Source organism: Lycorma delicatula, chromosome 1 (genome assembly GCF_047948215.1).
Source record: "Lycorma delicatula isolate Av1 chromosome 1, ASM4794821v1, whole genome shotgun sequence".
Lineage (NCBI taxonomy): Eukaryota > Metazoa > Arthropoda > Insecta > Hemiptera > Fulgoridae > Lycorma > Lycorma delicatula.
Window position 1 is genome coordinate 332,822,943 of NC_134455.1, and position 26,650 is coordinate 332,849,592.

At 32.9% G+C, this 26,650-nt stretch overlaps 1 protein-coding gene across 6 annotated transcripts in view; it reads right to left on the reverse strand.

Annotated features, from left to right (window-relative positions):
- LOC142334269 (nucleolar MIF4G domain-containing protein 1) overlaps positions 1-26,650 on the reverse strand; it is a 228,614-nt gene that overhangs the window by 31,015 nt on the left and 170,949 nt on the right. For all 6 annotated transcript variants that reach the window (XM_075382172.1, XM_075382173.1, XM_075382175.1 and 3 more), the window contains 5 exons: positions 16,430-16,956; positions 12,770-13,239; positions 10,800-10,946; positions 7,568-7,730; positions 2,661-2,782 (listed from right to left, as the gene is read on the reverse strand). In XM_075382172.1, coding sequence (XP_075238287.1) covers positions 2,661-2,782; positions 7,568-7,730; positions 10,800-10,946; positions 12,770-13,239; positions 16,430-16,956 — 1,429 coding nt within the window. The remainder of the gene's footprint in view (positions 1-2,660; positions 2,783-7,567; positions 7,731-10,799; positions 10,947-12,769; positions 13,240-16,429; positions 16,957-26,650) is intronic.

The following is a 26,650-nucleotide window of genomic DNA, read 5'->3' on the forward strand; positions in this document are numbered from 1 at the left end:
GTACTGCCTATTATAGTGCACAGATTTGGGATCAACAGAAATTTTACTCAATTAAATCATTACAATGATTCTTTATCAAGAAAATCTCTAATTTTCCAAGCAATACCGTAGAATAAGTGCTCTATCTAGAAACTAAGCTTTATCCAATATTTTGGATAAATGTTTATCCAATGTTTTTGTTTACCATGACGTTACATTTAAAGTCTTTGAAAGTTGTTTTAGACCAAACATGGATAGCTAGCCATGCTTCCTTATTAGTGTAAAGAGAAAAGTATTTTGGTATAATGACTGGAGAGATGTGTTGAACATATACCTATCAATATCTAGGAAACTAGAAATATAGATTTATAGGGATAATTCAGTTATAAATGATATAGACACAAAAAATGAAAAATAAATTAGACGATTTTATGTTGCAGAGGATCACTACTTAGTAATGTGAGTGCTGTAAAGAATGCTACATTTAAATAATGATTACATACACAGTGAGTATAATATTAAATAAGCTAAATCTGTAGGCTAGAACAGAGCTGATTTATTTGAATAAATACTCTTTTAATGTAACAAATAAGGTCTGCTCATTAAGTAACAAAAAACATTAGAAGATGTTACATTGCTAGGTGTCCTATGTTAGCAATTACAGAGGAGGTATTTTAATGAAGATATTTTGGAAATTAGTAATAAGTTAATTATCTGAAAACTGGTTTCAGGGCATTACATAGGCGAAAGCTGGATTTAGATTAGTTATTGGTTTAGATAACTGATTGGTTTTATAGATTTCAGTTGCTTTCTGAATTTAATTATTGGGATTTTAAAAGTGTTCTCCTTTTTTCCCTCTTATAATGATTTTTCTGTTACATGTTCAAAGTTAAATTAGTTATTTTTAAAGGTGTAAACTTAATTTAAATTTGAGTTATTTATTTATTATTTTGTTTTTACAATTCATTTTTATTATTACCACATACATCCTGGCAGTCTTATGACCAAAAGTAAGAGTCAACTGCATCGTATTAGTTAAAATTATATAATATTACTGTGATTAAGTAAACCTCAATAAAGACTATTTATTATTATTATTATTATTATTATATGGTACCAACTGAAATTCATAAAGTACTAATGTATAAATTAGTACATGGATGAAGAAAATTTATGGAGTAGTGTAAAACATTTTAGAATGGTATAAAAAAGTGCATGAAAAAGAGTTTTCTGGACATGCTAACATCACCAGTTTGAAGAAATATGTTAATGAAAAAAAAAAAAAAAACAGCTGAGCCACCTCATTGAGGATTAATTTTTCTGGTTGAAGAAGTTCTAAGGCTGGGATAAGCAGTTCTCAAACAATCAGAATCTTTGGGTAGCAAACAATTAGCAAGTGATGATTTAAAATAAACCAATCAAGTATGCATGAGCTGGTGGTAAACAAGTATAATAAGGATATTTTGAAGCTTGGGATTGCTATAACAGTTCTATTAGTGTTGTTGAAAATTTTGTAGAGAAGTAAGTTAATATGTATAGTGTAGTAAAAAATGTTAAATCTAACAGATTCTCACATTTAAAATTTACATAAACAATTGCTTTATTTTCAATATAGCCTGCATTATTTAGGTAAGTACTGGGAAACCCTAGGGCATGTCAGTAATGATGTTGTAACTGGCAAGCAATTTAAAAAAAAATGATAACAAAAAAGAATTGTTAAAAACATTTGCTGTTGATAATAAACTTGAAATATACAACGTATAAGATTTTTTATAACAAATATCTTTTGAAAAAGTTAAGTTCAATTTTATCCAGAAGAGTGTGGATGGTGATTTAAAAATTTTACTTAATTAAAATTAAAAAAATTTAACAAAATAATTTGTGTTCACATAAAAGGCTTTTGCCCACTAAATTTTATTTAATTATATGCAATCACTTATCTATACATACAACAAAACAACACTTTTCACTTCCCTAGTGGATGCTGGTTACAAAACGGTTAAGTGGACTATACAATAAATTGACACAGTTTGACTAAAAATTATGACATCTTTATTGTATTATATTGACTGACCATAATTGAAGACTGATACACAAAAAGAAAACTTGTGATAAAACAACCGACCGATGTCGTGTCCAATTCATAAATACAACTGAGCAAGCAACACACATGAACAAGGGAGTGGGAGAACTCCCCATTATACCATACACAGAGACACGCATACACATATAGAAAAATATCCAACACCTAGTATTTATGAGATCCACAAAATTTGCATTCTTCCTATCTACACAACTAATTGTTCTTTTGATTAGACGTATACACATATATTTTTACATTTCTGGGTTTGCATTACTAATAAATAATTATGTCAATTGGCTTAAAACAGCTTGGATGGACATTAAAGATACAACCGATTAACAGATATTTTCAGTAAATCTCATTTTCAGTATACACCAAAAAAAATATGGAAAAGGTAAAACACAGTAATACTACAATATATAATATAGTCAGGTAACATACTGCAAAATTGTTTATAATGATCTTGGTCAATATATATTTTTGACTAAAAAAATCTGAATAAAGTACCTGGTTTGTATGAATTTATATGCACTTTCGTCATGAATAAAATTAATTCATTTCTGTATATGAGAAACATACAGCAGTAGTGTAACATTACCTTAAAACTATAAAGATGAGCAATAATCAAGATAGTATTATCCACTTCTTTGTTTGTGACATCTGAATTACAACCATATAAAGAAACAAACTTTTCTACAACCGCCTGCAGAAAATGAGCACCTGAAACCAAATAAAATAAAGTAAAAGTGTAATTACTACTGAAGTGTCAGAAATATAGAATTCTAATGAAAAATAAGTCATAGAAAAACAGGACAGTGGTTACATTACAGCTTTATTTGTAAGAGGAGATTAATAATAATTCAGTAATGCATGCAAAAAAGAAACTGTGTGACACAATCATGTTGCCAAATGTGCAAACTGGCAGCAGAAGATGCACTTCTTAAAAATTTGATTGGGACTGAACTAATACTCATAATAAATGCCATTCAAAATAAAATTTGCACTGTGCTTCTGAGGTCTGATCAAAAAGTAATGAGAATCTTTTAATTGTGTGGGCTGCATCTTCTCAACTGAGTTCATTTTTTCCCTATAAATTGGTAGTACTGTCAGTGAAGTATGTGTTAATTTTCAGCCAGCTGAAATGCTTAGTTTGTGATTGGCAAGTGAAAAAGCAAGAGGTACTTTACTGTGTTGGGCAAATTTTTCTGTGGCAAAATTTTGGACAGAGAAGTTATACGAATTCTGCATTAAAAATAGAATTACGTGCAGCAAAGGATTTAAAATATTAGAGAAGGCTTTTGACAACGATGTTATATCACAAGTTTGTGAAAAGTACAAACTCTTTCAGGAAGGCTGAAAGAAGATATAGAAGATGATGCAAAGTCTGGGGTTCTAGCACAGCAATCATTGATGAAAACATTGAAAAGTTAAAAAAACTGAGCTTGCTAATTGCAGAATTATCATTAAAGAGGTTGCTGAAGGAATAGGACTTTCATATGGCTTATTCATAGCAATTTTTACTAATATTTAGAACATGAAGTGGGTGGTAAAAAATAGCTAGCTACGGAAAAACATAACACCAACATATATTAACCAAAGTTCACACAAAAGAGCCAATATTTTGAGGATATAATGTTACTGTTTTGTGTTAAGAACAGTACATAAAATACACATAATTTTACAATAAATTAAAAGACATACTTTGATAACAGAACAACCCAGGCTTATACGATTTAAAGCATAATAATTATGCTAAATATTAAATTGAACAGACTGTATGAACTTTCACCTACTGATAAGAGACAATACTAAATCTACCATTAGATATGATCTTGTCAAACAAGAACCCTCACATTAATGATAACATGGAAATTTTACATAAAGTACATAATTGCTATAATCTCAGCACATTTGAATTTAATGAAATTTTCAAAAACACTAAAATTGTGTGATAAAACAACTTAAACAGACCAAATATATTATTCAACTGTACACTAAAACTGTTTCCTCATCACTTCAAGACTAGGGCAGTTACAACAGTGCCGCCTTGCAACACAACTGAAAAGAAAGAGCTCCAAGAAGCCCCTGAGGCACAATTCCATAAATTTGCAATGACAGTAATGTTAATTTAATGTTTAAAAATTATCACATTTGTTTTTTCAACATAATAATTTCTTTACTCTACCTTTTGTTCACTTACAAATTATTTTTTATTTTTTACTTGCTGCTATTTCATTCATACGTTATGGCAAAGACCTTATTATAGTAAGTGGTCTCTTTACCATAATATTTTAAAGCATATTAATTATGCTAAATATTACATTGAACAGACTGTATGCACTTTCGCCTACTGATACAGAGAAGATACTAAATCCACCATCAACACTAAAATTGTGTGATAAAAGATCTTAAACAGAGCAAGGACTGCACTAAGGCGATGGGCTCTAATTATTATTATTCAATTGCACTCTAGAAATGGTAATGAGGGAATGACTCAAGTAATGACCCCCAAAAAGTAAAAATAGGATGAAAAATCAAAATAGTCTTGGTTTCACTGATGAGTTGGCACTGTTAGCAAACGACATTGACAAAGCTAAATCACAAATATTAAAACTTCAAAACATTGCAAATAAAACTGGCTTCAAAATTTCATTCGAAAAGACAGAAATTATGCCCCAAAAACCAACACGATTAAAAGAAGTAAATATAAATGGTAATAAAATCAAAATAGTAACCCAATTTAAATACCTCTGAGAAATAGTAACATACAACCTAAATAAAAAAACTTCAATCCAAATAAGAAGAAACAAATTTGCGAAACTCAACAATTTAACTTAGTACACTTATAATAAAAAAAAAAATGCCTATCAATAAATACAAAAATATTACACTATACCACAGTTACAAAAACTAGAAGCCACTTATGCAGCAGAAACATCCTTCCACCTGAACATACAATCAGACTGACAGACTCCAGAAAATCAAAAAAATTGGAGAAACCTACATCAATAAAATGTACCAGAAAGACGAGCAGATGTGGATTATGCCCAACAAAGTCATGTACAAAGAGTTAGAATTCATCACCAATATCATGCAGAAGAGACTAAGATTCTTATAGAGATCTGGAAACATGCAAGAAGATCAGAAAAATTGCCCTTCATCAACAGCTTGTCAACATCTGGATCAAAGAACTACCAGAACACCAGGAGATTAGATTCTTTGGACATATGAGAATACAAGATTCTAGACTTCTGAAAAGCTAGTACAGTATAATCTCAACTCAAAAAACATGGGATATAGATGAATCTGCATCTGTCTGGATCTTGAATCTGCAACCTGTCTGAAAGACAGGATGCAGTTGGATCAGAGAAATAAAGGAGGAACTGAAGGAAATTGGCCTTACAGTAGTAGACACTACAGATAAGATAAAATTAAACAAGAAAATCAAGAACAAAAACACTTGCTTCACACTCACAAGAAAACGTCACAACACAAAACTTTTTAACACTAGAAAGAACAAAGATCAGAATGAATGAAAAAGTACTGGGAGGATTGCAAGGTCCAAACAGTCCCATTGAAGAGACTTGGATAATGGATTGACTAAAGTGATCCTATGCAATCATGAAAGATGGTAATAATAATATTATTAAATATTGAAAAATTTGGATCTCTTATATGAACTAATAATGTAGTTCTTATCCTAGTATAAATCAGCCATTTAAATTTTTCTTAAGATTCATTCTAAAACCTCATTTTGAAATTAAGACAAACCATTCAATTCTCTAGAATAACACCATATTTCAAAATCCTCTATTTTTGGTCATTCTGATTTTTCCATTGTTTATTTTTTGTACACATATAGTGCAATATTATAAACAAATATTTATAAAAATATATTTTTAAATCCTATGTCTGATATTATACACTTTTTTTGCATAAAGGCTTCCCTTCTCTGTACATCATCATTAGCATCTATCTATCTTTTGGATGATACCTCCTACTCGTAAATAATAAAACTCTTTTTTTGACAGCTGGTAAACAATATTCACCGATCTTAAAAATAAAAATATACACTTTCTTCCATCATCACATTTAATTCTATTTACTCTATTTTATTTTCAAACTAAACTTCTCTGTCAATGAATCTAAATTATCACTCAGCATTTCCTCAAACTTAATTTTAGTTTCAACTGAAAGAAGAATAAACCACCAATTTTAACATACAACCTTCTTTCCCTAATTGTTATTCTGATATAAAACTTTTATTTCAAATATTTTTTTCCCTCTATTATATATATTAGAGTTATATAACAACCAATGTTACAGTCACTGTAGCATTGGCTTGCCAAGTTACATGTTGCTTTTAATTCTAGTTATTCATTTATTTAATTTTTACTAAATTTGATGTTGTATTTTATATATGTAGTTTTTAATTTTTAATATTTATAATTTTTAACTTCTATACTTACATTTAAAAAAGTTTAAAATTTTTGATAAATTTGAAAATATATTTAAGTGTGGAATGTAGTTTGATACAATAAAATATAATAAATACAACTGAAGATGTGGGTTTCTACGAAAACGTTTTTGTAAAATATGAAATAAGTTAAATGTCATTTTAATTAATGTATATTTCTGTACTTTGGACAGATCAATTTGGTTTATAATCTGTATATTAGTACAGAGGAATATGGGTATTGACTTTAGAAAAATATATATATAAATATACGCTGATTGAAAAAAGAAACAAGCCCTTAACTGATTCTTTCCTGCACTGCAGTTTAATTACTCTTGAACTTATACAAAATCAGAAACAAGAGTAATTATTAATTAATCTTTACTTTTCTACAATTCAGGTTACAATCATTAAAATTTTAATTTTATTACATTCCAAATCAATCATTTTCTCAAATGAATCAAGATGGATTTCTCAACAGTCAAGATTAATTAAAAGGTTTGAGGCAAATACCACATAAGCATTGTCATTCCACCATATGTTCTATTTGTCAGTAAATTAGTATTTTTTATATATAATTTATCAAAAATATGATGAAATATTTGTTGTATTTTCATCAATTTCTGCTTTTTTTTCTTTCGGACTACAACACTTATTGAAAATATGAAGACACTCTTAAAGTTCAAAATACTGTTTTGCCATACTTACTTTTACAGCCTATTCAATTCTAATTCATCATTTGTAAAAATAACGGTGAAATATTGGATTTTCACCTATCCCCTTTTCGCTTTTTCCTATCACCTATTCCCTTTTGGATAGTTACTAAGGTAACTATCCAAAATTTCATTAGTTGACAACATCAGGAAGTATGTTAAATTAAGGACAAACATGAAAAAAAAACATTGCAAGTGAAAGAAAAGCAAGTAATTATAAGTTTTTAATAAAAAATTTTATAGTAAATTCCATAGTTATTGCTAGTGGAACTAAGATATTTTTCATAACATTCACAATAAATAAAAATAATGTACATCAACAAAGATTTGCCTTACCAACTTCTGTGCCAATATTTGCATGTAGAGCAGCAATAATCATAGTATGTTCAATAATAAGTCTGTCTGGAATTAGATTAGGCTGAATAAGTGATTCAAATATAAGTTTAACTAGTGTTTCATTCATATCATTTCTACTGTTCTGCATGTATAACTGATCCATCTAAATAAAAAGAGTTCTTTAAAAAATATTATTAAAAATAAAGATATAAGCTAATTAATTTTTTTTAAATATAAAAAAATAAGTAAATAAACAGAAGAGAATCAAAATACTTATCTTTTTCAAATATACCATCCCATTTGCCAAAACTGGATGCAGATACATTTTTTAGACTCTTTTTTGCCAGTTTCTCTTTTTTAAGAACCATTAATGTGTTATACTAACAAAACATAATGCCATTTTGAATCTTCCGCAGTGTAAAAGGAAGCTGAAACCTAGCTGGGAAAATTCTTTGTGCATAATTTTTTTAACAACAATTAGAACAATCAGCATACTCTAGATATGCCTCTTCAGATGTAAAATCTAGGTCACGTGTTCGTATGTTTGAGAGTATAATTATAAACTCTGTTTGCACCACTAGTATTGCCAGGAAAGCAGGTTTTAATTTTCTTAAACAAGATATAACTCAAAACTGTCTCAGTGATATATTTCTAATGAGAATTGATGGGTCAAAAAATTAAGTCAGCGTTTGATGCTACTTGGAGCTAGACAGTGAAGCAGTAGATGCCAGATTCTTGAGTCAAAAACTTGTAACATATACCATTGCCAATTTTTATCTCCTCACAAGATCAATAAAATCCGATGTTGATTCTATGGAGAGGCTGCTGAATTCTTGTAACCATTTAAATTTAAAATCAGCTAAGGATGTATCTACACAATTAGCATGTCAACACATTTTCAACCTACCTTGAACTACATATGTTACCAAAAATACTTTTGTCAAGCAAACAACTATGTTAACTTGGGATCTTGTCATTCAACACTTGTTGAATGTTTTCGAAGGCTTCTGCTGGACTTTTCCAAAGATTCATACAAGAATTATGAGTAGTCATAGTACTTGTTTCAAGTCCATTTTGAAAATTGCTAAATGGTTTTTTAATGATTGTAAACAAACAAAGAAGCAACTCTACTTGCAGGTTTAGCCTTGTTCTGCTCTATTTAGTACAATGATCTACAATATCTAATAACATTTTTTTTTTTATAAGCTCATATTTTTTATAACATCTTGTACTAAGGAAAACATTAAAATTAAAGGAAATCATACTTTTCCCACAAATTTGGCTGTCAAAATCATATCTGAATCTAAAAATGGTTGTGCTAAAGATACCAAATTTTTTAGCTGGTGTTGGATATAGAACTGGCTTAAGAAAATCCAATCTGTGCAGACTGCCTAAAGCTATTTCAATTAAATAATAAAAATGGCTACTAAATTCAATGTTAAAAGCTTAACATCTGTAGTTAATTAATTAAACTATCAAATACATGAACAAATCATATTAATTATGAATTTAAGAGTGGGCTTGAAATCACTAGTAAAAAAAAAAAAAAAACAGTTCCCTAAACTAAGGAACAGAACATTTTACCGTCAAGCTATAGAGTAATTGAGTTTTCAGTAATTGCATTTTTGAAGTGATAAAAAACCATTTAACATAAATAAATTAGGGTATTTTAGGACAAACATTAATAAATAACTAAATAAGGAAAATTATTTATCACATAACTATCTGAACACTGACTGAGAAACAGGTTATACTTTAAGAATCTGGTTTTAATTTTTAACGATTCTAAAAAAATAATGAAGAGGAATTGCTGATAACTTGAAAAAAATAAACTGCCGACATCACAATAACATAATGAGATTGCACTTAATTACATGGAAAAATTGAACATTTTGGGAAATTTCTTTTCAGGTCATTATTACCTGAAGTAACATTTTACCGTGATGTTGCTTTAAAACAATTTACAAAATGCACAAGATCAGACAACAAACTAAGAAAAATACAAGATAATATTCACAAACAATCCAAGGTGATATAATTTAAAATGCAATGGTTGCACCATGTACTACATTGAACAGGTTAGACACAGATTCAACCACAGGTATTAACAAGATAAACATGGACTAGAAATAACAGAATTATCTTTTTACATATCACCAACTTATTGAAATAGGCCATTCATAAAATGACATATTTTTATTTATTTGCTTGATGATATCGCCACATAAGCTTGAAACTTGTGCAAGGGATATGGAAAAGGAATTTTATAGCATGTGATAAATACCAAGCCTGATCAGGATTTCCAAACCAGGACCTGCAGATGAAAGGCTGAGATGCTACCACTCCGCCATGGAGATTGACATTTAGAAGCAAATTTTAGTTAAGCACATACGAAGAACTTAAAGCATTTGAAAAATATGAAATTTAAAACACAATAAATCTGAATTAGCGCTTTTGGCTGAATGCTAATAATTCATTATAATTAGTATTCAATAATGAATTCAATGAACAAATAAAACACAGATCCTATAAATTATTTGACTACACAGTAAACAATTTCCTAAACTTTCTAAGATAAATGTCATTACTAATAAAGTTCGATTTCTACAGACAACTCTACTGTAGAAAAGAGTTGCATAAAGGCAAGCACAAAGGCAGGCACTTTAAAAGGCAGCACAAAGAACAATTTCCATGTAATTTAAGTTAAAGTCATTAATTTATTGTAAATGACTTTAACACTAAGTTAATGATAATAATTGTGAAAGTTATGTCATTAATCAATTTTAATGTTTTAAATATACAAAAACTAAAGTCAGCCAGAAAAAAATGTCAGAAACAGGCTGTATAGACAAGTTAACAGAATATAAAATAGGTCTTAGCCAAAAGAATTTAAAGTGCATAAAGAAGGAAGAAGACCACAAGGACCATCTCAAATCCAGAATACAGAAACTGCAGAAATGGAAAAATGAGAGAAAATGAAAGCCACAAAGAGGTAAAAAAGCACTGTATAAAAATAAAGTCACATTCAATACAAGACCCAAGAAACCTGGAATGGATGCAAATTGTACAAGATTATGTTTTTAAGTGCACAGGTGAAATAAATTAGTAAAATAGAGAAGTTAAGAAAACTACCAACAATAATTAAAAATTAATAAATAAAATATATAAATGACATCAAGCACAATTTAAATTTCAGTTTACAACTCAGCAGTAATAGAATGAACACAAATACCTCAGACAAAATTCTATGCATGTTATTTTCAGCAAGGCGATTCAAAAGTCCTTTAATTTGTTTTTTAAGTCGTCCCAGTAATTCTTCTTTCCCATCAGTATTATTCTGTTGAGCTTTTAGTTGAGGAGGAATATACTTTACTGAAATCTAAAAAATAAAACGTATTATATCTTCAGTGAAGGTATATACTTCATTGAACAATTAATTTTAAAAACATATAACAATGCTTAAATAGGGTTCCCACCGAATTTTAAGATTTGTTTTTCCTGACTTTTACTGACCAACTTAATAAAAATTTCCTAACTCTCATAATGTTATGCTACAATCTTCTAACAGTTTACTTTGCAAAATATATACATATTTCATTTTTTGCAGCCTCCTCCATCCCCATAGTTGCCAAACTCATACCTTTTTTATTATAATAAAAAAGGCAAAAATAAACTCAATTTGCAAACTCAATAATCTCACACTCCAAATAAGCTAAGATTTACTGAGTATATAAAGCAATTTATTAATTTCAATTAATTAAACAGAAAGAATGTAAGTAATTTTTTATGATGTTGTAATGCTGGGTTGCCCAATTGTTCAAAGAAATATAACAAAAACTTCTCATAGCTGGAACAATATGTTACAACATTTTCCACTCACAGGAAAATTTTGGATATGAGAAAAAGATATTTTTTTTTAAAAATTACTACAGACCAGCAATTTAAATTTAACTGTAACTAACACTAAAAATGTTAACAATACTAACACATACAAAAATTACTCATAGAACGATACTGTTAATATCACAAACTTAAAAATGAACACTGTTTAATAACAAAATAATGAAGAAATATACTTTATCTAACATAATTAATTTAGTTTAAAACTGGCAGCAGCAACATGTGATAATACATCTTTTTCAATTTGTAACTGGTTTATAGCTTTGTTTATTGTAATCATGACATTCTTTTGTTGATACCACATGTTCAACAAACGAACCCAATAGGGCGAAAGTAGAAAACAGTAATAAATAAAATTGAAAAAGAACTTCAGTAACCACCACACTTTTAAACTGAAGGATGAAGCTTCCTTATTCAACATGTAACAGTTTATTACAACAGACATAAATAAATAAAAAAATTCTACTCAGGTTTTGGGTTTTTGTTTTGACTACTGCAATGTTCATATAAAACATTACAATATAACAGACTGGACAGGCTGATGATCAATCATATACATAATATACCTACATCAAGAAATTAAGTGTACTTATCAATGTGATACAGCATACTGTGAGTAATGTCTAATGTGATTTTGTTAATTAACAAAGTTATTAATAATACTGAGAAGCCCAATAGCCTGCTGAATAAAAAAACAAGAAATCTAGTAATGTATCAAACATTTTCATTGATACTGGAGGACAAAAGGTAACAGATATTAAAAAAATTATTTATTTTTCAATTCTAGATCTTTCCACAAATGAAAGAATATGGATAAAAAAAAAATTTGGTGGAGTAGGTTTTATTTTGTAAACATTGGTAGTGATTTTTTTTTAAACATATTAAAACTTCATCATATAACTTTTATGTTAAGATCAAACTTACAAAATTATCCAACCCTACTAAAATTGTTAAGCACATAAAAAGGATAATTTTTCAAAGAAATTAACAAATATTGAGCTAGTAATTAGAATAATGTGTTCATTAAGCACCTGTATACAGTCAAGTATAATTACCACTGAATGCTTAAGTTCCATCATACAACAGGTTGAAATAAATTATAAAACTTGCTGTCTTACAAAATTGGTCATTGCTTGGCATGCTGAAAATTTATTTGTGTTACAACAGACAATAAGTTGAATTAACTTAAAAAAACTGAAGTGATGTTGATTCGTCTTAAGACTGTTGAGTCAATCTAAAAAAAAATGAAGATTTATATATTATCTAGTAAAAGAGAATACAGTATTTTATTGTCTAACTTACAGGCACCAAATTTCCATCTTTATCACGTTTTCTTCCATAAATGTCTTCATATACTTCACTAGCTCCTTCTGATTTATTTTTCCCACCATCATCTTCTTCAACAACTTCCTCGTCAGAGAGCAATGATTTATCAAAAACTTCATCGTTATCACTACATGTGTCAGAATTAGACATTTTATTCACCTTAAAATGAATCTGAAGAGATTTTTCATTTTCACTATCACTATCATCAAAATTATCATCATCATCAAGATCCTCATTATCACTAGAATTATCACCATTTGACATTTCTGAAGCACTATCTGAAACATTGCTATCATTAGTTTCATCTTCAATTTTCTTTATTTTTTTCTTCTTATTTCTTGAAATAACTTCAAAATCTTCCTCAAATTCCGAATCTGAACCTTGTAAATTTTTTTCAGCTTCTGCAGCATCTTTAATCTTTGTACTATCGCACACATCAAGTAGATCTAAAAATATTAAGGAAGTAATAGAATTAAATCTTTTTAAACTTAACAAGGATTGCCAAATTAAATTTATTAACTAACAGAATAAATGCTTATATTACAATTTACATTACCACAGAAGTAATACAATGTAAGCTAAATAACAAGTAACAAGCAGCAAAAACAATTATGTAAACAATTTAATAAATAAAATACATTCATCAAAGCATCTAAAGCATCATGTTATAATGACGTGTATATAAGTCAATATTAAAGGTTTCCATTCTTCTACAAAAGGAAATTATCATTCCAATTTTTAAAAAATTAGATAAAATGATACATATAATTTAGATCAATATCACTGATAGCATTTTTGAGAAACTAATGAAAATAAGATTAGTTGTTTTGTAGACAGCCTAGTATATCAGCGAAACAATATGGTTTAACTGGAAAAATAAACAAAGAACAAGCATTGATGATTCACATGTTATGTATTTACATCATTATTAACATAAAAATAAAACAAAAACAAACAGAATCCTTTATTCATCTTCTTCTGATCTAGTTAACTACATTACACAACTTGCTAACTTCAAGTTAAAGTAATTAGTAGTGCTGCACTGAACTGTTTTCAAGAATTTTAAGAACACAAACAGCAGATAAAAACTGGAAAATCAAAAAGTGTGCTGGTACATATTATGAACACATTCTTCCAGGGATTGGTGTAACCAGTTAGCTTGTTTCTAATCTTTGTAAATGATTTACTGTGTGGATCACAAAAAAATTATTTGCGTTTCTAAGAACAGAATGTATTGCATTCATATATCATTTCACATACACAAGTACAGACTGCATTCACAGAGCATTTCTAAGTATGTAAATGTAAAATGAAAAATTACGTATAGATCAAAGTGATCATAAATAACTAAACAATTACCATACCAGAGATAACGTTAAAATCAAATCAGGAAAGACAAATGTTAACAATTTTGACCTGAAGGGTAACACCTTTAAAAGCAAGGTAATGTCCCACAATTAATTGATAGTGTAATATAAACATGTATTTTTCATAACAGCAATATAGATCTAGAAATTAAGTAGCACAAAATATGAGTAATATAGTTGGAACATAATCTTTTTTTAAGAAAATTCTAGAGCTAAAGACTTCGAAGAAACAAAGCACAAGGAAAGTCAACAATCTTCAAACCAACATGTATAAAATCCAACAACCAACGTAGTTTTAATAAAGAAAGAAAGAAAGATCAATTGAATAAAATGAATTATCAACAAAAAATATCTTCTAAGAAATTTTTAATTTTACAATTTTTTAATTTATTGAATTAATAAATTAAGCTGCTTGATTTAATAATGCCCTAGTCCTATACTATGATTACGGAGTTCACTCTTTTTAAAGGCTTATGATTTTAAGACCCTAACTTTCAAATAATTATAAGTAGAATTGCTATAAAGATGTGAAATAAGAAATCCTGTCTTCATGACTACTAGTTTAATATTTAGTAGACATCAAGAAAACCCTTTTACACATTTTTAAAACTCATTCTTAGAACACGCTCAACAAAACAATTTCAGAGCAATTATTTAACATAATAAGGCAATTAAATAAACTGTTGCATTTAATTCAATTCAAAGTAATACAGCAATTCTGAATGTTTTGGTTTCACTAATTTGCACCATACTTCCTTCCAATTTTTACTTTTATTAATGTACTTTCTAGTAATATGAACATCAAAAGATGAACTTATATTAATTTAAACCACTGCTTTGTTATTATCAGAATAAGATATACAGTAAAAAGAGATATTTTTCAAAATATCAGCAGGGAAGGTAAAATCAGAACCCATGAAAAAATAACGATATAAAAATAATATTGTAAACAATAATACAGACAAGAAGACAATGTGGAGTAAGATAAGAAAATCAAAGTGTTAATAGGGAAAAAAAAATATAAAATGCATGATGAATGAAAACTACAATGCTACATTTGAGACTAGCAAGGAACTAAAAAGTAAAATGGTTAACACACAAATCTCTGTGGATTTTGATATATATGCTCAACAAAGAAGACAGATAAAGTAAGAAAAAAGGTGTTAAACAAGGAACTTTATACTTCAAAACTGAGTAATCATCAAGAGAAATTTAGGGTACTGTACTACATATGAAACACATTGGACTTCCATTGAAGTACAAAGGAGGTCGATAATATGCGATGAGTAATAATGAATCAAAAAGAGGAAACAAAAATGGAAACAGTACATTAGTAAAGATGATATAAATCTAGCGAAATATACTTAACAGAGAATGAGGACACAAAACCAATAATAGAAAAGGTAGAAAAGCAATTAAAATTCTATGGAATAACTATTCTAGAATGGATTACAAAACAGCAAATGAAAAGTTGCTGCAAGAAGAATGAGAATTATTAAAGATCATTTGGAGAAATGAGAGAAAATGCCAGCAGAATTGGAGGAAGCAATTTTAATACCACTAACAAAGATACTTATTTTTTAACATTATCATCTAAAGCATTATCTTCTAAAGTTCCTTAGTAAAACAAAACTTTAAAATGAAATTTACTTCACCAGTGCAGAAAAAATGATTTGGGTGATTAATTTAAGTACATTCAATTATCAAGCTTTAAGAGCATTTATCAACAACAACAATAAAACAGAAGAAGTTAGCATACAAACACACCAAAATCTAAACTAGTAATGCATTTAAAAAACACAAATGTTCATAATAAAAGTAATTTTTATTTTAATGGACAATTCATATACAAGATTTATTAGTATAAGTAATAAAATAAATAGTAACTGATAAAACAATCCCAGATCTAAATTAGAAACAAGACACAGAACTCTAAACAAGTTAGCCTGAAGCAAGAGATTTTTATGTCAAGTCACCTAAAACTACTTTGTTATGACACCTAACAAAAATCAAAATGGTTTTCTTTAATTGTCAAATCCTGAGATTTATGATTTAACAAAGATGTTTGTTATGTTTATAAGTTCTTTTTTTATGAATTTGCAATAAGCATCATAGCAGTTATTGATAATAAAGTTCTTTTTTGTTGTAAAATATCTACTGCACAAGATTACTCAAATGTTTTGAGTGATTTATAACTACAATTAACCATGGCAAAGGTAGTTATATCCAAAGAGAAGTCAAAGAGATTAAAAATAGTACAAAAGGATACAGTCCAGTCCTTCATCCATAAAGGACTGTGGAAGTGTTTTACTTTTTCTTTTATTCAATCGTAACTGTTTCTCAAGTTTTTTTATTACTTTATCTTCGTTTTTATTTTCCTGAAATAGCTGTTTTTTTCTCTGAACTTTCATATCGTTTTCAAGTTTATTCTGTAAATTAATCTCATCTTTATGACTCAGTAACTGTATTTCAAAGGAGCTTGGTTTAATGTTTGAGGTATTCTTGATAGAATGAGTTGTTCTATTTCTCGGTACAACTAGATTTTGCATTTCCTTTTCAATGGGCTTCCTGCGGCTACCTTTTTTTTCATTTTTTATTTCTGAATTTTTTCTATTATTATTATTATTATTAATGTTTATATTCTGAAATTTTTTCTTATAATGTTCATTTTTTCTTTCTTTTTTTGCTTTCCGCTTATCTTTACGTAACTGTTTACGTGATTTAAATAACTGTTTCTTTTTATTACTCTGCCGTTTACCTACATCTTTGAACTTACCCATTACCAATAAAAATAACCTGAAACAGACAAAGAAAATTTTAAGATGAGAAATGACAAGTGCATTTGTAAAAAAAATAAATAATTAAGTGTTATAGCCATTTTATGGTACAAACATTATAAGTAATTATTTGTTTTACTATTGTGTTGTGATAAAAAAATTTCATCAAAACATAAAGGCAAAAGAGATTATGTATAAATACAGAAATAACAGATTTATGATCATGTATCAGTTAAGTGATCAATTTTTTTGGTCATCAACTTTACCTTTCTTTCTTTTTCCTGTTTAGTCTCCGGTAATTACCGTTCAGATAATACTTCAGAGGATGAATGAGGATGATATGTATGAGTGTAAATGAAGTGTAATCTTGTACAAGTTCAACCATTCCTGAGGTGTGTGATTAATTAAAACCCAACCACCAAAGAACACCGGTATCCATGATCTAGTATTAAAATCCGTGTAAAAATAGTTGACTTTACTAGGACTTGAATGCTGGAACTCTCAACTTCCGAATCAGCTGATTTGGGAAGACACATTCACCACTAGACCAAGTCGATGGGTGTTCTTCAACTTTACATAAAATGTCCAAAGATTATGACAAATTAAAGAAAGATTCTTTAAATTAACCACCTTACTCTTTTTAATTCTACATTCACTGTTTCTTTTTCAAGTGAAAGCATAACTGCTACAAAGTACTTTTACTTACTTGTTTATAAATTTATAATTGTAACTTTTTAATTTACAATTCCCATTCAGAGGTCTGTAAAAGATTGCTCCTTCCAAGTATAAAATGATTTTTTACAAAATAAAAACAACTGTAAAATATCAAAGGTTGAAATTTTATGCTAATTCTTTTATTATGGGTTAAGAATTGTTTTTCTCCTCCACGGTGGAAACAGTAGATAGAATGCACTGTTTCCTGCTGAAAAAGTTAATCTGTTGCTTTGTTCTTTGTCCCAGTGTTTCTTATGGTTTGACACATGCAAAGTAGTATATAAGGTACAAGTAATAGTAGACAGATTTGTTATTCTGACATTAATGATATTCACTCTATATCTAATCCCCCATGGCAAACAAAATAAAGATGCACTTCTAAGACTGAATATCATCTGCATTTCAGTCATCTTGATAAGCTGATATGTAATATTTTTTCATAATAAATAAAGACAAGAATTATTTCACCTCTCTCTTCCTTAGTAGGCTAGGCAGTCCTGAGAAATCCTGAAGCGAGGGGACTTTCAAATAAAATTACTTTTTTATGAAACCTAACAAAAAAATGCTTTGCTTTGACTGTCAAATGCTGAGTTATATTTATCAAAGATAATTGTTAAGTCTATAAGTTCTCTTTTGTTGTAAAATACCTACTGTATAATCATGTGCTTTAAAACATATATTTGCAATTAACCATGGGAAAAGTCAGAGGGTTTCTTTATTATTAGCTTGCTATAACTACAGTTACCTATCTGATGTATATAAATATTTCTATGAGGGTATCACTAAACAAGTAAACAGATGTGGAATAACTGAAAGTGGAAAGAAGTTTCAAAAAGTCATTACATTAGGTGCAGTTACAATCCACCTAAATAATGTTCAGTTAGCAGTTGTTAGGTAGAAGATGCACATATGCTCATTACGATAACAATGAATGTGCTCAAGGTGTATATATTTGAAGTATAGTATTTTCTACGAGGGAAGTGTTCCCCCCTAAAAACAAAATTTATTAACAGTGAATTAACAGAATTTATCAACAGTGTTGATAAATTCTTTGAAGGAGCTTAAAATTTGAGGATGAAGAACCTGATCAGCCCCTTCAATCATGAAATAACAAACTATGCAGCAAATGAATAAAATAATTCCACCTGACAGGCAAGCAACAAATGGCAGAATAATAATTTGAATAACATGTAGTGTTATCATGGTTTATCCTAAAACACAATGTTTGAAATTTCTGAAAAGATTTCTCAAGGTGGGTGCCAAGACAACTTACTGAGAACACAAAATGAGTTCCCAGTAAATCAAAATTTTTGTCAAATTTTTTTTTTGACAAAATCTCTCTAGATATAGTAATGAAGGAGAAGTTGAATTTTTATAGGTGTGTGTGTGGGGGGTGGGGTGCACACACGCATCCATACAATCTTAACTATACCTTCTAATTATTTTATTTGACTGACTAAAGCCATCAAAGTGTTCTAGACAGAAGTTCTCATGTTATAATAATAATTAATAGAAAAACTATCTGATACTATAAAAAATATCAATCTCTGTTCAAATAATTTAGTCTTACAGAAAATACAAAAAATAGTAATGAAAAACATTTCAAGAGTTTTATTAATTTATACAATCTTATCTTATGCCTTCAATATTTCTTCTTCTTCACAAGTATAAGGCAAAAGCTTATTACATCATCCTTCCTTCTTTTATCTCACGTAAACTGGTCTCTAACTTTTCATCCGCCATCCCAAACTTCTTCTATGCTTTGGACAATAGTCCTCAGTTATAATGAAATTCTTGTTGGATTGGTGCCTAATATGATCTAACCACCTCTCTCTATAGTCTCTAACCAACTCCATTAAAAAGAACATGCCAGACTTAAAAGCCTTCAATACTTAAGTCAACAGAAATTGAATTTAGAAAAAATTAACAAATTATATCTCACTGTTTTCTCAGCAGTTAAGATACAGTATGTTTATATAGGCAACATAAAATCACAAGTGTCCAATAGTCTCTCTCAGTGCTGGATGGTTCAAATTTTGGCCTATCTTCTACACTTTTAATTAATGAATACAAAGATCTACAAGAAATTCTTAATGTGTTAGTTTTAATTCCTTGTACGGAGTAAAGGAAGTATTGTGATCACGAAAAATTTCATTTTTCAGATTTCAACGGGAATATCCATTTTGACCATCCCTGAATCCATTCTAACTAGTTTCGGCACGACATCTGTACATATGTACATGCATATGCATCTCGCATAACTTCAAAAGTAATTAGCCATAGGATGTGGAAATCTTGGATTTAGGACTGTTGTAACATCTAGTTGTGTACCTCCCATTTTTATTGCAATCAAATGGACCAAAAGTGTCCAAAAAAGCCCAAAATCCAAAAAGTTTGGATTTTGGACTTTTTGTTAATTGCAGTAATAAGCCCTCGTCGAGGGCTTTTCAACGATATACATAAGTGGTACTTAATTTCATTAGTTCCAGTGTTATAGCCAAATAAAATTGTAATAAATGACATATTTGGATCTTACAAGAGGAAGGCACATCGGTTCAAATACGACGTGCCTTCTTCATCTCCTATTTTTTAAACTTTTTTTTTAATTTAAATATATTGATTTATTAATAATTATTAACCTCTGCTTGTAAAAAAATTACATTAAATAATAACTCAATAATAACAATAAAAAAAAATAAAAAAATATCAAAAGTTATTAATGAAATAAGATTTTATGTACTTTAAAAAAATGTGTATATATCATTTAACAGGCACACAAGGAAGTCATGTAGTGTCCACATCATTTCTTTTTATGACAATGTTTAGATATTCTGTAAAATTAGGAGTAGGGATGACTGTGATGTCCTCTTGAGTGATAGGTGCCAAACCTCACAAGTAGTGTAATTTCAAATCTAAATTATGTTTATTAAGTTTAATCTTAATACAGCCAAATGTAAAACTATAACACACACGCATCAAAGAAGTCATACAATAATTACATTTACATACCCCCCACAAAGTGAGGGAGTGTCAGACTCGCACGCGTGGACCATGCATTGAAATCTCCCACAACTAGTGCAGGGCGATGTGCAAGGAGATCCTTTGTCATATCAGCCAACTGCTTCTCAAACCTCTATATTGGAATATTAGGCAATATAGCAAGAGTAAAGGTAGATCTTTCCGACTCTCGCCCTACCGTAACTTCTTCCTAGGCAAACTTCTCTAATGGGTAAAGTCTCGCATGTCCAAATGGCAGCACCTCCACCTCCTGACAGATGCCACTCCGATCGGTAGCGAATTATGTACAGCTCGAAGACGAGTACAATATCCACGCCCATCTCCGAGGCGTGTCTGGCCAAGTTATTGGTTTACTTTGCATTTCTCCCGCCACCACCCCATTTGGTCGCCCTAAAGCATAAGACCGATGTCTGTGCCACAAATGGCTACTGAGCCTTGAAACAGTTTAGCGACCAGTGTCCTATCAAGCTCCTAGAGCTAACCTAAAAGCGTAATAAGCGTGGTACCATACAAATGCGTGGTCCAATCAAATGAACATCCGATGTTTGACTGCCCTGCTCTTGGTGGAGCCAGAGACCGGGCCACCCTGCTACTTAGAGGTTAAAGGGAAAATTGGCCACTCACAAATGACGAGTCAATGTGGGATAAGCCGCATTGTTGGACTGTGTGGGTGTTCTTTGATGTGGTTGCTATGTTCAACCAATATCAGTAATTTACCTAAGGGAAAAGACTCTCACCTTACTGCTGTGTGAAGCTAACCTAGAAACATATATATGGCTGACCACCAGCCAATTAAGGCTCCAAGCGCTTTAGTATGATGGTCAGGTGCTTGCTGGCATTCAGTGACCTAGGCGTGGCAGCGAATTGTTGTCTAGACAAAGTAAATTTTAATTTATGGATGTCACATATATTTTTAGTAGTTGACAGGGTGCGCCTACCCATTTTAGTAGATATATGACAAGTGAGCTGTTGGGACACGTAAGCCGGTGGTGTATGGCAGTGCGCTTAATCCGCTCACACTGTTAGGTAAGCTCTAGGAGCTATTTAGGATACCGGTTGCTAAACTGTTTCGTGGCTAAGTAGCCATTAGTGGAACAGACATTTTTATCCTCTTTAATCTCCATTCATTCCCCTGATTTTCGAATAGATAGTATTTCTGCTTTATCAGGAACCGTAAACATGGTCCTGACAGTTTTCAGTAGATCAGCATATGAAACTGATAAAGTCTTTCCAACAGACTGAGGGGATCTACTGCATGGTATGGTGTTATAATTCTGCCCGGTTATCCTCCCTTCACACTCTAATATTTTACAATCGTAGGTAGCATACCCCTCGCCGTAAATCTCCACCCATACTGGTCCTATTCCCCCGTTCCTTTCCCTGTTGGGCTTTAACAAGAGGTTCTTGACAGCTCTTTAATACCGCGTTTGACATTCTTATCCATGTTCTTTTAACGTTCTTTGGCCAGCTGCCCCAGCTGTCTGACATCCCATAAGTAGAGAGGGACACCCTCCTCCTCCGTGGAGGATTGGCTCGTCTTGATCCTCTTCGCACCTTTCCTAGTCTACGCTGTCGGTCTGTGGTGTAAGCCCTGTACCAATACGGCAGCAGGTGGTGTGCCAGTAACAGCCTGGCCAGGCACAACCTCCATTTCCTCCCATCTGGAAGTTGTAAGCTCAAGAACTACAGCTTTTTCGAAAAAAATACATTTTCCTTACCCACAAACTCCCTTTCCTCGACCCCCCCAAACTACAGCTTGTGGGGTGTCAAATTAAAGGGAATTTGGCGCAGATTGCGAATCTGAAGTCGGATGAGTAACTGGAAATTACGATGGATGATACAAGTGATCAAAGCTCATCAGGAGACCCTGGTATGCCACAGCGTACAGCTACGGAGATTAAAGGGAAAAACGCGTCAGACTGATGTCCTCGGAGGAAGAGGAGTCCCCTTGTCAGCAACTTAAGGAGTTAACAAACAGACTGGAGTGCGCGCTGCTGTTTTTCAAGCAAAACGTAAGATCTGGATTGCAGAAACACATTGTGCAACATGAAAAGGTACTGTCGGTAATTTTCAATGGATTGCAGACCTTGACTAAGTATGCACCGTCGCTGACGGTCATCACGCAGGCGGTTAGAACCGAAACTATTCAAGAGCGCGGATTTGAAGGCATTTTGGCGGATGATTTAAATGACACAGAGTTGTTGGATCAATTGCCACGAAGGTGGCCATTGGCGACAACGAATAGTGAGACAAGGTCCTAGCTGAAGAAAGCGGTGACACTTGTACTTTTGTGGATATAGCTCGTTCCAGAAGAAGCCAAAAAAACAGGACTAAGGAATCGAGATTTAAACCTGGGAACATCATATGAAAAGTATCGTCTCTCACAGGTAAGGAAGCGGAATATAGTATTCACTACAATTCGTCTGGAGGTGATAGAGAATCCGTCGCAATAATTTTGAGATCGATATGACAAGTCTTGGCTAAGACGGCATCCCCAGTGTCCATACTGCGGTACTATTGGCATAGCCATCAGGAAGGTCTTAATATACCTTTTCAGGAAGAGTGAGGCGCCGGTAGCAATTGTTGCACCGGCCCCCACTGACAGAGCAGGTCGGTCGCGATCGAGATCGGCGTCTGTTAGACAATCGACCCCGCCTGTAGAAGAAAGCCGAGTTGTAGTATTCAGGTCGTGCGGGAAGTCCTATGCAGGTTAGGTGAAGACCATGAAATCTTCTGTTACCATTGACGAAACCGGGTAGGTGCTCTTGTTACGAAAGGAACTTAATGACGAACTACAGGTCAGGATAAAAGGCCATAAGAAGGCCAAGCGTTTCACCACTTTGCTCCGCAATAGGGCGGCCGACCTGCAGGTGGACCTACGCACCCGAGGAGATAGGCGGGCGGTAGTGCACATTAAAGATATAGAGATGGACACCACCGAGCGAGAAATTTGAGAAGTGTTAGAGAAGACAACTACCAAGACAGAAGGATTTCCGTATCTTGTGATTCACACATGCTTATTGTGATACACGCAGTGCAACTGTAGTCACAACTTTCCGAACGGCGAATAACTTAATCAATCAACGAACAAAGATTGGATGGATCCGCTGTAGGGCGTATATTAACGAGCAGAACGACCACTGCTTCCGGTGTTGGGGGTCTGGATACCGGAGCGCGGAATGCAAAGGGCCCAATCGAGTGGACCTTTGTTATAATTGCGGAGACAAAGGCCACAAAATACGGGAGTGTAGGGAGCCGAAAAAATGTCTTGATTGTAATTCAACTGACCATCGCACCGGAGGCTTGATGTGCGACTCTCGAAAGCATGATTAAGATCGTCTTATCGAATGCAAATAGAAGCATCCTCTCCCACGATCTCGTGGGTGAATTGGCTAGCAGCTTGGATGCAGAAAATTTTATCACTGCGGAGCCCAATCGATTTACAGCTGCGAAGAGCGAGTAGTGCTCCGATACAGCGGAGATGTAGCTATACGCAGTGTCAGCGGGCATGGGGCTACCAGCTGTTCTATAGAGCCCAGGGAATTATTGCTGTCGAGTTGACAGACGCGCTATTAATAGGAGCCTATGTTAGCCCGAAGTGCGGCTTTCACGAGTTTGAGAATTACATGTCAAGTCTCCATGGAGTTATAACAAGATCTCCGAAGAAAGTTATTGTAATGAAAGACTTAAATAGTAAGGCCATTATCGCTAGCAGTCCCTATACTAATAGAAGAGGGAAAATATTAGCAGAATTGACGACGTCGGCGGGTTTATAGTGTATGAATGATCAGACGCCAACATTTGCAGCGAGGGAACATCAATCTGTATTAGATCTTACCATTTTGGACGATGGCTGGGATCACTCCAGGTGCAGCTGCAGGGTCCTACCAGATGAGACAGCTAGTGACCATTTCGCTACGTGGCTAGAGATTGAAGACCCCCTCATCAGAACAGCTGGAGAGCAGAGACCACCGCAACTAACTCTGAGGCAAGTAGCAGCAGTCGATGATAATGTCGCGAAGCAGTTAACTGACGGAAGAAGGCAGTCGCCTGAAGTTCTTCAGGAGCTAATTATACACGATATTGCTCAGCTACCAAACACTGCGGGTAGACACATCCGGTATAGTGGTGGACGGAAAATATCGCACGCTCAAATAAAACCTACAGCGTCTGCGACGTAAAAAACATCGGCTGAGAATGGATGGTGGTAAAGAGTATGAAGTTTCCGCTAGGAGATATGTTGACACGAGACGCATATTAAATTACGAAATTAAGCAGTCAAAAGTGACGAAATGGCGCGAATTATGTGGGGAGCTCGACGCGGATTCGTGGGGGCGGGCCTACCGGATCGCTGTGAAGCGTTTTGGTAGGCGATTGCCCGCCCTCACGGAAGAGCCAGCGAGACGTCAGATATCTAAACTCTTTCCCAGGGAGGAGAGTGGCTTTACAGAATTAATAGACTGCGACAGGAAGAGATTCTCGCAGGAGGAGGTAGTAACGGCGATTTTAAGGTTACGAGATAAAAAGAGGGTCTGGCCAAGAAAGTGCCATGTTAGCTGGTCAATATCGCCAACTTCGGTCTTGAGAGTAAAAGCTTCCCCAAGTATTGGAAGGATTCCAGGTTAGTCTTCCTGCCGAAGACGGCTAATGTCAGAGTTAGCGCAGACTATAGACCACTATGTTTAATCAATAACAGGTTAAAGTCGTGCAGAGGATGCTAGCGTCCCGCATAGTTGAGGAATTACATGCGAGCGCTGGCATCCATACCAGTCAGTATGATTTTTGGCGGGGACGCTCTACGGTACAAGCCATTGAGAAAGTGGTTAGCTGGGCCGCTGTAGAACGGCGGGGAACCTGGAAGATCCGGGAAATCCCCACGGTTACAATGTTGGACGGACGGAAGGCTTTTGGGTTCCTTACGTGGAATTCTATTTTGTCAGCGATGGCGAGAAAGGGAATCAGCCCCTATCTTCGAAGGCAGGTGGCTGAGTATCTGACGGATAGATGGATCAGGGCCGTCACACTGGGCGGCAAGTTGAGGTTCCAGATCTACGGAGGGGTGCCTCAGGGTTCACAACGGGGCCCTTAATCTTCCCATGCCAATAGATACTCATATGGTGGCATATGTCCGCGACTTTGTCGTCCTGGTGAGTGGTAAGACGGAGGCCGACATAGAGGAACGAAACAACACGGCTTTAACTAACATTAGGGAGTAGATGTTTAATCATAGATTGAACTTAGCCCCGCAGAAATGTGTATTTATTACTTTGACGGGAGACGGCGTATTGGCAGGATAGACTTGAGGCTGGGCCATTACTCTTTGCAATTTAAAGACAGTATAAAATATCTGGGAGTTAACATTGACAGATCCTGTAAGTTTACACAGCATATTCTTTACAGCTGATCGGAGAAAACGTTTAAGTCTTTGAGCATGTTGCTTTCGACACGATCTGCCCGGCGGGCCTGTAAAAGGCAGTTAATAATGTCAACAGTCATGTCCGCTGTGTTGTATGCTACACCGGTGTGGGGTGCTGCTATAGGTGTTAAGACGAAATCTGGTTCGACTTCAGAGTATAAACCGACGTACATTACTGGCTGTAATATGCGGATACAGGACTGTATCATATGACTGCCCTGTATACTGGCATCGGTCCCACCGATTGACCTACAAGTGAAGGAACGGAAAGGCGTGAAGCAGTGGCAGCTACGAGAGAGGCCTGGAAAGTAAAATAGGCGACGGGTAGAGGCTCTGTCTACACTAGACGTTTAATAACTGACGTAGGTATGTGGATCACTAGGGGCGACGGTGAAATCAATTTTTTCATGACCCAAATGCTCTCAGGGCATGATGCTTTCGAGTACTACTTGCACAAGTTTGGAAGGCGAGATTCCCCCTGCTGCATGAATTGCAGTAGGGTGGACACGGCAGAATATACGATCTTTGAGTGCGATGAATGGAACCTTCTGCGTAGGCAGGCAGG